Source organism: Chiloscyllium plagiosum, unplaced genomic scaffold, assembly GCF_037043375.1.
Source record: "Chiloscyllium plagiosum isolate Xiang-an unplaced genomic scaffold, Cpla_swu_hap1 HiC_scaffold_3, whole genome shotgun sequence".
NCBI classification, from domain to species: Eukaryota; Metazoa; Chordata; class Chondrichthyes; order Orectolobiformes; family Hemiscylliidae; genus Chiloscyllium; species Chiloscyllium plagiosum.
The window spans coordinates 138,664,914-138,677,280 of NW_028270141.1; the positions used below are offsets into that span (position 1 = coordinate 138,664,914).

Sequence of the window (12,367 nt, forward strand, 5' to 3'; positions counted from 1 at the left end):
TCCCTTTGTTCAGCAACACTCCCTAGGACCTTCCCATTAAGTGTATTAGTCCTGCTAAGATTTGCTTTCCCAAAATGCAGCACCTTGCATTTATCTGAATTTAAACTCCATCTGCCACTTCTCAGCCCATTGGCCCATCTGGTTCAGATCCTGTTGTAATCTGAGGTAACCCTCTTCGCTGTCCACTACACCTCCAAATTTGGTGTCTTCTGCAAACTTACTAACTGTACCTCTTATGCTCACATCCAAATCATTTATGTAAATGACAAAAAGTAGAGGACCCAGCACCGATCCTTGTGGCACTCCACTGGTCACAGGCCTCCACCACCCTCAGCAAAATACTAAAAATCTAAATAATCGAGATCTAGGGATTCACATGACAATTATTTTTTTTAAAAAATGCAGGAAGACACATGGCTTAGATTGAGAAACTGGAAATGTGTTGCTGGAAAAGCGCAGCAGGTCAGGCAGCATCCAGGGAACAGGAGAATCGACGTTTCGGGCATAAGCCCTTCTTCAGGAATGAGGAATTGAGAAACCACCTGCTTGACAGTATCAGAAATAAAACACGGAAGAGGAGGAAGGCCCCGATAAAAACAGCACAGACCCTGAGCTGGGTTCTCCTGGAGGCACTGCCATCCCCTGTGACTGACCCTCTCCCCGACCCTCACCCATCCAGGGGCCCAGTACCCGACCCCCCCCTCCCTCCCTCCCGTCCCAGTGCCCGGCCAGTCGGCCCACCAGCACCTCCCTCTCCCTCCCCCTCCCCGGAGGGGGTCCCAGTGACTGACCTGTTCCCAGCCTGAGGCCTACACTCAGGCTCCGCGCTGCCGCCGCCGCCGCCGCCGCCGCCGCCATGTCCCGGTGTGTTCTCCGAGCGGATGCGGATCCTTGTCCCGGGTGAACACGGTGAACCCTGACGTCTCTCCTCGGTCCTCGGTCCCCGGTCCCGGTGAGCACGGTCAGCCCCCTCCCCGCGGTCCGCGGTCCCGGTGAACCCTCTCTCCTCTCGGGCCGTGAGGCGGCAGGAGCCGGTTTTCAGGGACGGCGCCTCGCGACAGGCCTTAAAGGCGCCTGTCAGTGAATAAATGTCCGGCAACGTTTTTATTCTTCAGGGAGAGGTCTCCCTGAAATAAAGGGACCAGTTCCTCTTCATTCCCCATAAAGTCTGTAATTTTAATCTTACACATCCACTCTGACTCATCCAAGATATTCTTTAGTTTTAAACCAATTTGTTAGGACATACCTCCATGAGACTTTATAGTTTTTTTGTAAAAGTTATATTTTCTATTCAGCTTGTTCACAGGTATCATTACACACCTTTCAAAGAGGGGAGACATAAATCTAGGTCTCTCAGCTCAGACATGGGGGTTCGCAGTTGGTAGAAAGCGGGGATAGTGGCCCAGAACAGAGTAGGGATAGCGGGCTAGTGCAGAGTGGGGATAGTGGCCCAGGGCAGGTAGTGGTCCAGTGTCGAGCAGGGATAGTGGTCCAGTGTAGAGCTGGGATAGCGGGTCAGTGTAGACTGTGGATAGTGGCACAATGACAAGCGGGGATAGTGGTCCAGTGTAGAGTGGCGATAGTGGCCCAGTGTAGAGTGGGGATCGTGGCCCAGTGGAGAGTGGGGAGAGTGGTCCACTGTAGAGCGGGGATAGCGGTCCAGTGTAGAGCGGGGATAGTGGCCTAGTGCAGAGCGGGGATAGTGGTCCATGGTAGAATGGGGACAGTAGGCCAGTGTAGAATGGGGATTGTGATCCAGTGTAGAGTGGCGATAGTGGCCTAGTGCAGAGCGGGGATAGTGGTCCAGTATAGAGTGGGGATAGTGGTCCAGTGGAGAGCGGGGACAGTGGTCCAGTGCAGAGGGGGGATAGTGGTCCAGTGTAGAGCGGGGATAGTGGCCCAGTGTAGAGCGGGGATAGTGGCACAGTGTAGAGCGGGGATAGTAGTCCAGTGTAAAGCGGGGATAGAGGGCCAAGGTAGAGCGGGGATAGTGGTCCAGTGTAGAGTGGGGAGAGTGGACGAGTGTAGAGCAGGAATAGCGGGCCAGTGTAGAGCGGGGATAGTGACCTAGTGCAGAGTGGGGATAGTGGTCCAGTGTAGAGCTGGGATAGCGGTCCAGTGTAGAGTGGGGATAGTGGTCCAGTGTAGAGCAGGGATAGTGGTCCAGTGTAGAGTGGGGATAGTGGCCCAGTGCAGAGTGGGGATAGTGGCCCAGTGTAGAGTGGGGATAGTGGCCCAGTGTAGAGTGGGGACAGTGGTCCAGTGTAGAGTGGGGATAGTGGTCCAGTGGAGAGCGGGGACAGTGGGCCAGTGGAGAGCGGGGATAGTGGTCCAGTGTCGAGCGGGGATAGCGGTCCAGTGTAGAGCAGGGATAGTGGTCCAGTGTAGAGTGGGGAGAGTGGTCCAGTATGGAGCGGGGAGAGTGGCCCAGTGTAGAGCTGGGATAGTGGCCCAGTGTAGAGCAGGGACAGTGGCCCAGTGTAGAGTGGGGATAGTGGTCCAGTGTAGAGCGGGGACAGTGGTCCAGTGTAGAGTGGGGATAGTGGCCCAGTGTAGAGTGGGGACAGTGGGCCAGTGTAGAGTGGGGATAGTGGTCCAGTGTAGAGTGGGGATAGTGTTCCAGTGTAGAACAGGGATAGTGGTGCAGTGTAGAGTGGGGAGAGTGGTCCAGTGTAGAGCAGGGATAGCGGGCCAGTGTAGAGCGGGAATAGTGGTCCAGTGTCGAGTGGGGATAGTGGTCCAGTGTAGAGCTGGGATAGTGGTCTAGTGTAGAGCAGGGATAGCGGGCCAATGTAGAGCGGGGATAGTGGTCCAGTGTCGAGCGAGGATAGTGGCCCAGTGACAAGCGGAGATAGTGGTCCAGTGTAGAGCGGGGATCATGGTCCAGTGTAGAGCGGAGATAATGACCGGTGACAAGCGGAAATAGTGGTCCAATGTAGAGTGTGAATAGTGGCCAGTGTAGAGCTGGGATAGTGGTCCAGTGTCAAACGGGGACAGTGGTCCAGTGTAGAGCTGGGATAGTGGTCCAGTTTAGAACGGGGATAGTGGTCCAGTTTCGAGCGGGAATATTGGGCTTGCATGGAACATGGCGCTGTGACCCAGTGTAGAGCGGGATAAGTGGGCCAGTGCGGAGTATGGCGGCAGTGACCCAGTGCAGAGTGGGGGATAGTGGCCCAGTGCGGAGTATGGTGGCAGTGGCCCAGTGCAGAGTGCGGGATAGTGGCCCAGTGCAGAGTGGGGGATAGTGGCCCAGTGCGGAGTATGGTGGCAGTGGCCCAGTGCAGAGTGCGGGATAGTGGCCCAGTGCAGAGTGGGGGATAGTGCCCCAGTGCGGAGTATGGCGGCAGTGACCCAGTGCGGAGTGCGGGATAGTGGCCCAGTGCAGAGTGGGGGATAGTGGCACAGTGCGGAGTATGGCGGCAGTGACCCAGTGCAGAGTGCGGGATAGTGGCCCAGTGCAGAGTGGGGGATAGTGGCACAGTGCGGAGTATGGCGGCAGTGACCCAGTGCAGAGTGCGGGATAGTGGCCCAGTGCAGAGTGGGGGATAGTGACCCAGTGCGGAGTATGGTGGCAATGACCCAGTGCGGAGTGCGGGATAGTGGCCCAGTGCAGAGTGGGGGATAGTGATCCAGTGCGGAGTATGGTGGCAGTGACCCAGTGCAGAGTGGGGAATAGTGGCCCCGTGCAGAGTGGGGGATAGTGGCCCCGTGCAGAGTGGGGGATAGTGGCCCAGTGCGGAGTATGGTGGCAGTGACCAAGTGCCAAGCGGGGGATAGTGATCCAGTGCGGAGTATGGTGGCAGTGGCCCAGTGCAGAGTGCGGGATAGTGGCCCAGTGCAGAGTGGGAGATAATGATCCAGTGCGGAGTGGGGGATAGTGGCCCTGTGCGGAGTATGGCGGCAGTGACCCAGTGCAGAGTGCGGGATAGTGGCCCAGTGCAGAGTGGGAGATAATGATCCAGTGCGGAGTGGGGGATAGTGGCCCTGTGCGGAGTATAGCGGCAGTGACCCAGTGCAGAGTGCGGGATAGTGGCCCAGTGCGGAGTATGACAACAGTGACCCTGTGCCAAGCGGGGGATAGTGATCCAGTGCGGAGTATGGTGGCAGTGGCCCAGTGCAGAGCAGGGGATAGTGGCCCAGTGCTGGAAATGTGTTGCTGGAAAAGCGCAGCAGGTCAGGCAGCATCCAGGGAACAGGAGAATCGACGTTTCGGGCATAAGCCCTTCTTCAGGAATGGGGAAAGTGTGTCCAGCAGGCTAAGATAAAAGGTAGGGAGGAGGGACTTGGGAGAGGGGCGTCGGAAATGTGATAGGTGGAAAAAGGTCAAGGTGAGGGTGATAGGTCAGACTGGGGTGGGGGCGGAGAGGTCGGGAAGAAGATCTCAGGTTAGGAAGGCGGTGCTGAATTTGATGGATTTGACTGAGACAGGGTGGGGGGAGGGGAAATGAGGAAACTGGTGAAATCCGAGTTCAATTTGATGGATTTGACTGAGACAGGGTGGGGGGAGGGGAAATGATGAGACAGGGTGGGGGGAGTGGCCCAGTGCAGAGTGGGGGATAATGGCCCAGTGCGGAGTATGGCGGCAGTGACCCAGTGCAGAGTGCGGGATAGTGGCCCAGTGCAGAGTGCGGGATAGTGGCCCAGTACAGAGTGGGGGATAGTGGCCCTGTGAGGAGCATGGTGGCAGTGACCGAATGCAGAGCGGGGGATAGTGGCCCAGTGCAGAGCATGGTGGCAGTGACCCAGTGCTGAGCAGAGGATAGTGACACAGTGCAGAGCGGAGGATAGTATCCCAATGCAGAGTGGGGGTTAGTGGCCCAGTGCAGAGCAGGGGATAGTGGCCCTGTGAGGAGTATGGTGGCAGTGACCCAGTGCAGAGCAGGGGATAGTGGCCCAGTGCAGAGCAGGGGATAGTGACACAGTGCGGAGTATGGTGGCAGTGACCCAGTGCAGGGCAGGGGATAGTGGCCCAGTGCAGAGTATGGTGGTAGTGGCCCAGTGCAGAGTATGGTGGCAGTGACCCAGTGCAGAGTGGGGGATAGTGGCCCAGTGCGGAGTATGGTGGCAGTGGCCTAGTGCGGAGTATGGTGGCAGTGACCCAGTGCAGAGTGGGGAATAGTGGCCCAGTGCAGAGTGGGGGATAGTGGCCCAGTGTGGAGTATGGTGGCAGTGACCCAATGCAGAGTGGGGAATAGTGGTCTAGTGCAGAGCATGGTGGCAGTGGCCCAGTGCAGAGTATGGTGGCAATGGCCCAGTGTGGAGTATGGTGGCAATGGCCCAGTGCAGAGTATGGTGGCAGTGGCCAAGAGCAGAGTATGGTGGTAGTGGCCCAGTGCAGAGTATGGTGGCAGTGGCCCAGTGCGGAGTATGGTGGCAGTGGCCCTGTGAGGAGTATGGTGGTAGTGGCCCAGTGCAGAGTATGGTGGCAGTGGCCCAGTGCGGAGTATGGTGGCAGTGGCCCAGTGCAGAGTATGGTGGCAGTGGCCCAGTGCAGAGTATGGTGGTAGTGGCCCAGTGCAGAGTATGGTGGTAGTGGGCCAGTGCAGAGTGGGGGGCAGTGGCCCAGTGCAGAGTATGGTGGCAGTGGCCCAGTGCAGAGTATGGTGGCAGTGGCCCAGTGCAGAGTATGGTGGTAGTGGCCCAGTGCAGAGTATGGTGGTAGTGGGCCAGTGCAGAGTGGGGGGCAGTGGCCCAGTGCAGAGTATGGTGGCAGTGGCCCAGTGCAGAGTATGGTGGCAGTGGCCCAGTGCAGAGTATGGTGGTAGTGGGCCAGTGCAGAGTGGGGGATAGTGGTCCAGTGCAGAGTATGGTGGCAGTGGCCCAGTGCGGAGTATGGTGGTAGTGGCCCAGTGCAGAGTATGGTGGTAGTGGGCCAGTGCAGAGCATGGTGGCAGTGGCCCAGTGCAGAGTGGGGGATAGTGGTCCAGTGCAGAGTATGGTGGCAGTGGCCCAGTGCGGAGTATGGTGGCAGTGGCCCAGTGCGGAGTATGGTGGCAGTGGCCCAGTGCAGAGTATGGTGGTAGTGGGCCAGTGCAGAGCATGGTGGCAGTGGCCCAGTGCAGAGTATGGTGGTAGTGGGCCAGTGCAGAGCATGGTGGCAGTGGCCCAGTGCAGAGTATGGTGGTAGTGGGCCAGTGCAGAGCATGGTGGCAGTGGCCCAGTGCAGAGTATGGTGGTAGTGGGCCAGTGCAGAGCATGGTGGCAGTGGCCCAGTGCAGAGTGGGGGATAGTGGCCCAGTGTGGAGTATGGTGGCAGTGGCCCAGTGCGGAGTATGGTGGCAGTGGCCCAGTGTGGAGTATGGTGGCAGTGGCCCAGTGTGGAGTATGGTGGCAGTGACCCAGTGCGGAGTGGGGGATAGTGGCCCAGTGCAGAGCATGGTGGCAGTGGCCCAGTGCGGAGTATGGTGGCAGTGGCCCAGTGTGGAGTATGGTGGCAGTGACCCAGTGCAGAGTATGGTGGCAGTGACCCAGTGCAGAGTGCGGGATAGTGGCCCTGTGAGGAGCGGGGAATAGTGGCCCAGTGCGGAGTGTGGTGGCACCCGGTAGTCAGACTAAGTGGAGGCCCCCTATGCTGTATGCTGCAGAGAGGCCTTTGGAGAAAGGCTGCAATGTTTGTCTTTTTAACTTTGCTTCTTGTTTTTTCTGACCTATGGTCATACAGTGGATAGCTGTAATGTAACTTTTTTTCTTCATTTCTCTATTCTGTAGTTAAGGATTGTACCTAGGTACTCTGTACTTAAGATGACACTCTAAGTGGCGACGTATAAACCTTTAACTGTACTCATTGAGTACATGTGACACTAAAGCTAATTCATTTCAATTCAGGTATGAACACTACCACTGCCCCTTATGGGCTGCTTAGCAGCACTTAAATTAGGGAGCTGTTCAGGACCCCACGTGGTGTTGTGAGTTAAAAGTTTGCCTGGAGTGGGTCGTACACTGCAGAGCAAGAATGGCTTGATCAGGTGAAGCCACAACAGCAAAGCTCCAGCTCTAACTGGCCCTCACTATCACAGTTCCCACTGACATGGATCATAACAACTTCTGACTTTGAAATGGGGTAACGGAGGGAAAAAGTTTAATAAGCCTTACACTATGCTTTTAAATGTTGGGTGCCATGGGGCCAGATTGTTGACCAGATATGGGTAGGAATGGTGTTGGTCAGGAACATAATTTTGCATCTCCAATCCATGTTTTGAGATGGACATTCCAGAAACAGAGCGGTGACTGCCTGTAATCAGCAAACAGCTAGTTAAGGCAATTAAAAGATCAACATAACTAGTTGACGCACCCACCTCAGGCAATACCCCCTTTTCCTTCCTTGCTCTATCATCTCCCTCTGCCTTATATATTGAGTTGCTCACCTTCACAAATGTTATCCCCTCTGCATTCCAGCATGCTGCCTCCAAACTCCACAACTGACTTTCCCACAGAAAAGCTACCAACATCAGCCCGGTAATGCTGTCCTACAACCTCCTCTGTCAGGCAGAAGATACAGAAGCTTGAATGCACGCATGTTCAAGAACATGTTCAAGAACAGCTTCTTCCTTGCCATTACTGGATCAATAAATGGACTCTCTAACTTCAAACAATGTTGATCTTGTTCGTGTTGATCTTGCTTCGCACACCTCCTGTGCAGTGTAACCTGTACACCTCACTTTGTCTAAGCTTATGATCTGCGTATTTTTGCTTACTATGATCTGCTTGTAGTGTTCACAAATAAATCTTTTCACTGTACTTAGATGCTTGTGACCACAATAAATCAAATCAAAATCAAATCAAATCAAAATCAAATCAAATCAAACTGCCCTCCAACACCAGTGCCCCCTCAACTTTTAGTTAAGGACTGACTGTGGACCATATCCTGAGTTGTTGATGTCTGGTGTCGAAGATGAAAGTCCAGAGGATCAAATGGCAAGCTCAATTAATGATATGTCAGCAACGTTATGTAAGCAATTCTGCCATTTTCATATTCAGTGGGTAAGTGAATGGGAAACTGCATATTAATATAGATACATTTGGTAATAATGTGATGTCAGTGCGTGTACGCCTCTTGCTGCTCTCTAGTGAGAATTCTGCCTCACCATTTAAAACATGGTTGGCTCTTAGAGTTACAGATATGTACAGCATGGAAACAGACCCTTCGGTCCAACCCGTCCATGCCGACCAGATATCCCAACCTAATCTAGTCCCACCTGCTAGCACCTGGCACATATCCTTCCAAAACCTTCCTATTCATATACCCATCCAAATGCCTTTTCAATGTTGCAATGTACCAGCCTCCACCACTTCCTCTGGCAGCTCATTCCATACACATACCACCCTCTGCATGAAAAAGTTGCCCCTTAGGTCTCTTTTATATCTTTCCCCTCTCACCCTAAACCTATGCCCTCTAGTTCTGGACTCCCCCACCCCATGAAAAAGACTTTGCCTATTTATCCTATCCATGCCCCTCATAATTTTGTAAACCCCTATAAGGTCACCCCTCAGCCTCCGATGCTCCAGGGAAAACAGCCCCAGCCTGTTCAGCCTCCCCCCATAGCTCAAATCCTCCAACCCTGGCAACATCCTTGTAAATCTTTTCTGAACCCTTCCAAGTTTCACAACATCTTTCCGATAGGAAGGAGACTAGAATTGCACGCAATATTCCAACAGTGGCCTAACCAATGTCCTGTACAGACATCTCATTCCCATATCATGTGATCTTCCCAACTTCTCCGTCACTGCACATGTCATTAAGAGTCAGTTGGACAATGGTCAACTCAATCAGACAGCAAAATCAATGAAAGAAGTGTAGAACTGATAATGGAGGCCATAGGTTATAGCTTTATTCTTGCTACTAGGAATTTGAAGCTCATTCAACACTGAATACTGAACGCTCCTCCTTTACCATCCGCCTTAAAGCCTCTTCGATCAAGTCTTTCTTCATGACTCCTAACCTTCCTTGGTTTGGTATCCATTTATTTCTGCCCATTTGCTCTGAAATGCAATGGGATATTTTTCTATATTGAAATCCTGAATTAAATCAAAACCTTTGCTATTTTATTCATGTCTTGGGCAATGTGCATTGGGGAAGAAGTACAGTTATAGCACTGCATGAAAATAAGATATAATTGTGAAGGGAGATGATTTATCCCAAACAAAGAAAGTCTAAGATGGAAGAACAAAGTTTCCTGCATCATAAGAAAGTGGCAGATAAGTGATATTTCAGTATCAATAAATGGTTTAATATTTCTATCACATGCTAGTCATGTAATAGTCTAAAAAGGCAGCTCAACGCCATCTATTCAGGGGCAACTAACTTGGGGGAATCGATATAAATAGCCAGCATTGTGCGTATCCAGAAATTGAATATTCGAACAACTGCAATATATTATTGCAGTAAGTTTGTGGGTAATTGTTGCAGTCAGAGTTTGGATAGAAATAAACTACAGATAATGTCTCTCCCATTAGTAATTGCACAGAAGTCTGTAACAGTTCGGAATTATTGAATAGAAAAGCTGAGAATTACTTAAATGGAGAAAGAGACACTGCCAAGCTGAAGAGAGACTTGGCACTCTAGCATGCAAGTGCAGCAAGCAGCTAGGAAGGCAACTAGAATATTGTCACTTATTTCAAGAAGAATGGATATAAAGGTAGGGCACATTTGTTTCAAGGTATTGTGAAGAGATTGGTGAGAACATCAGACTCGGTTGCTACTTGGATGACATTACCACAATGCAGCTATATTAAAAAAGGCCTCTCTTCTGATAAAAGCCTACTCAATACATTTAAATCTATTCAAGCACATAATCCTTTATTAAAACATTTATATTCAAAACCCCACATAAAGGAGAGTTAAGCTCTTTATGATCCTTGGAGCTGTCGATCAAACTGAATCTTCAGATCCCTGACTGTGAAAACATTCTGGGTGCCCTGATCCTGAAGCCCTGACATCCACTGGTTTCACTGGCAGTGGGGAGAGTGGGTTGGAGGGAGGGAGCAGGGGCTGGGTTGTTTCACACATCCATAGTTCACAATGGCATCTGATGTTTAACAATCCAGCTGTATTCAGATGAGAAGCAATTTTGGTGACCCAGGAACATGACTTGTGGGCATTACAAATTGGATTGAAGGTCTAATCTTCCTGGAGTTATTTAGAGAGATAAAGTAGTTTTTTGCAGAGGTATTTCTTTGGAAGAGTATGGTACCTCTTTGGGAAATGTCATGTACTTTGGGAGAGGTCATGGACCTTTGGAAAAGTCAGTTAGCTCTTTGGCATTGTAGACATGAATGTGCATAAAAACCGATAAGATCTATGGATTTGTCAACTTGTAAAGGCATTGAAATTCCCTGCTCCTTTAACCTTATAAACAAAGCATGGCTGCTGGTGAATAAAGTACAGATTTAAGGTAGCTGTTTGTTGACTTAAGCCTGGCATTAGTGCTGCTTGACTGCTCCCAGTCTGTCCCAGGGAAACCTGTAGATTCTAGTATGAACCCATTGGTAGGCAGAGGGTTTACTATGTGATAAGCAGACCCTGACCTGTTTTCGTGGGACTGAGTTTGGGCCGTACTCAATTAAAGGTGCTAAGGGGATGTAATGGGAGGGAATGAGGAGTTGGATGCTGAGAGCCACCTGCCTGGCCTCAGTGTCAACTCCCTCCACTCTCCACCCCTGCAACCATCACTGACTGCCAACTTATGCTCTAAACTGTTCCGAGGATCTAGGCAGTGTGCCGAGACCATTCCCAGCATTAACTTCTGATTTTGGGAGTCGTAGGAGAAAACAAAATTAGAGCTAACCTACTCCACCATCCCTTCCCAGCAACACTCATCCCAGGTATTGGTCTATGCAGTACTGGTGCTGCTATTGAACCTGACCACTCGCAATAGATAAGTCCTCCACTCCCAAGGTCTTTGATCCCAGAATGGTGTCAGGCTTTCCAAGAGGGAGGAGAAAGTGAGGACTGCAGATGCTGGAGATCAGAGCTGAAAATGTGTTGCTGGAAAAGCGCAGCAGGTCAGGCAGCATCCAAGGAACAGGAGAATCGACATTTCGGGCATAAGCCCTTCTTCAGGAATGAGGAAAGTGTGTCCAGCAGGCTAAGATAAAAGGTAGGGAAGGGGGACTTGGGGGAGGGGCGTTGGAAATGCGATAGGTGGAAGGAGGTCAAGGTGAGGGTGATAGGCCAGAGTGGGGTGGGGGCGGAGAGGTCAGGAAGAAGATTGCAGGTTAGGAAGGCGGTGCTAAGTTTGAGGGATTTGACTGAGACAAGGTGGGGGGAGGGGAAATGAGGAAACTGGAGAAATCTGAGTTCATCCCTTGTGGTTGGAGGGTTCCTAGGCGGAAGATGAGGCGCTCTTCCTCCAACCGTCGTTTTGCTATGGTCTGGCGATGGAGGAGTCTAAGGACCTGCATGTCCTTGGGGGAGTTGAAGTGTTGAGCCCCGGGGTGGTTGGGTTGGTTGGTCCGGGTGTCCCAGAAGTGTTCTCTGAAATGTTCCGCAAGTAGGCGGCCTGTCTCCCCAATATAGAGGAGGCCATATCGGGTGCAGCAGATGCAATAAATGATGTGTGTGGAGGTGCAGGTGAATTTGTGGCGGATATGGAAGTATCCCTTGGGGCCTTGGAGGGAAGTAAGGGGGGAGGTGTGGACACAAGTTTTGCATTTCTTGCGGTTGCAGGGGAAGGTGCCGGGAATGGAGGTTGGGTTGGTGGGGGGTGTGGACCTGACAAGGGAGTCACGGAGGGAGTGGTCTTTTTGGAACACTGATAGGGGAGGGGAGGGAAATATATCCCTGGTGGTGGGGTCCATTTGGAGGTGGCGGAAATGACGGCGGATGATACGCTGTATATGGAGATTGGTGGGTGGTAGGTGAGGACCAGTGGGGTTCTGTCCTGGTGGCGGTTGGAGGGGTGGGGCTCAAGGGCGGAGGAGTGGGAAGTGGAGGAGATGCGGTGGAGGGCATCGTCGATCACGTCTGGGGGAAATTGCGGTCTTTGAAGAAGGAGGCCATCTGGGTTGTACCGAATTGGAACTGGTCCTCCTGGGAGCAGATGCGGCGGAGACGAAGGAATTGGGAATATGGGATGGCATTTTTACAGGGGGCATGGTGGGAGGAGGTGTAGTGTAGGTAGCTGTGGGCTCCAAGAGGGAGGCCTGACACTTGTCCTCTAAGTGTCTGAGCAGCTGTCCAAGGCATCAGATCAAAGAGAGTGGACGTTAACTACTCACTAATGGTCTCAATTAGCAGTATGGGCCTTCCTACCATGGACTCAATCAAGGTAGAAGTGAGAATGGGGAGTCCCACCAACATACCAGCCACAAAGAAGGACAAAGGGGATTCCAACTCATGGATTTGCATCAAATAGGTGGAGCTGTGGGA

General features: G+C 52.1%; 1 protein-coding gene and 1 long non-coding RNA gene across 2 annotated transcripts in view; one reads left to right on the forward strand and one right to left on the reverse strand.

The window, feature by feature from the left end:
• The window catches only part of mrps5 (mitochondrial ribosomal protein S5), a 138,457-nt gene extending 137,537 nt beyond the window's left edge, over positions 1-920 (reverse strand). Inside the window, exon 1 of the mRNA XM_043687173.2 lies at positions 792-920. Coding sequence (XP_043543108.2) covers positions 792-858 — 67 coding nt within the window. The 5' untranslated portion in view covers positions 859-920. The remainder of the gene's footprint in view (positions 1-791) is intronic.
• Positions 833-7,737, forward strand: LOC148151357 (uncharacterized). The gene is made up of 2 exons (XR_015754664.1): positions 833-952; positions 7,396-7,737. It is a non-coding gene; the product is annotated as an uncharacterized LOC148151357 (long non-coding RNA).
• The last annotated feature ends 4,630 nt before the right edge of the window (positions 7,738-12,367 follow it).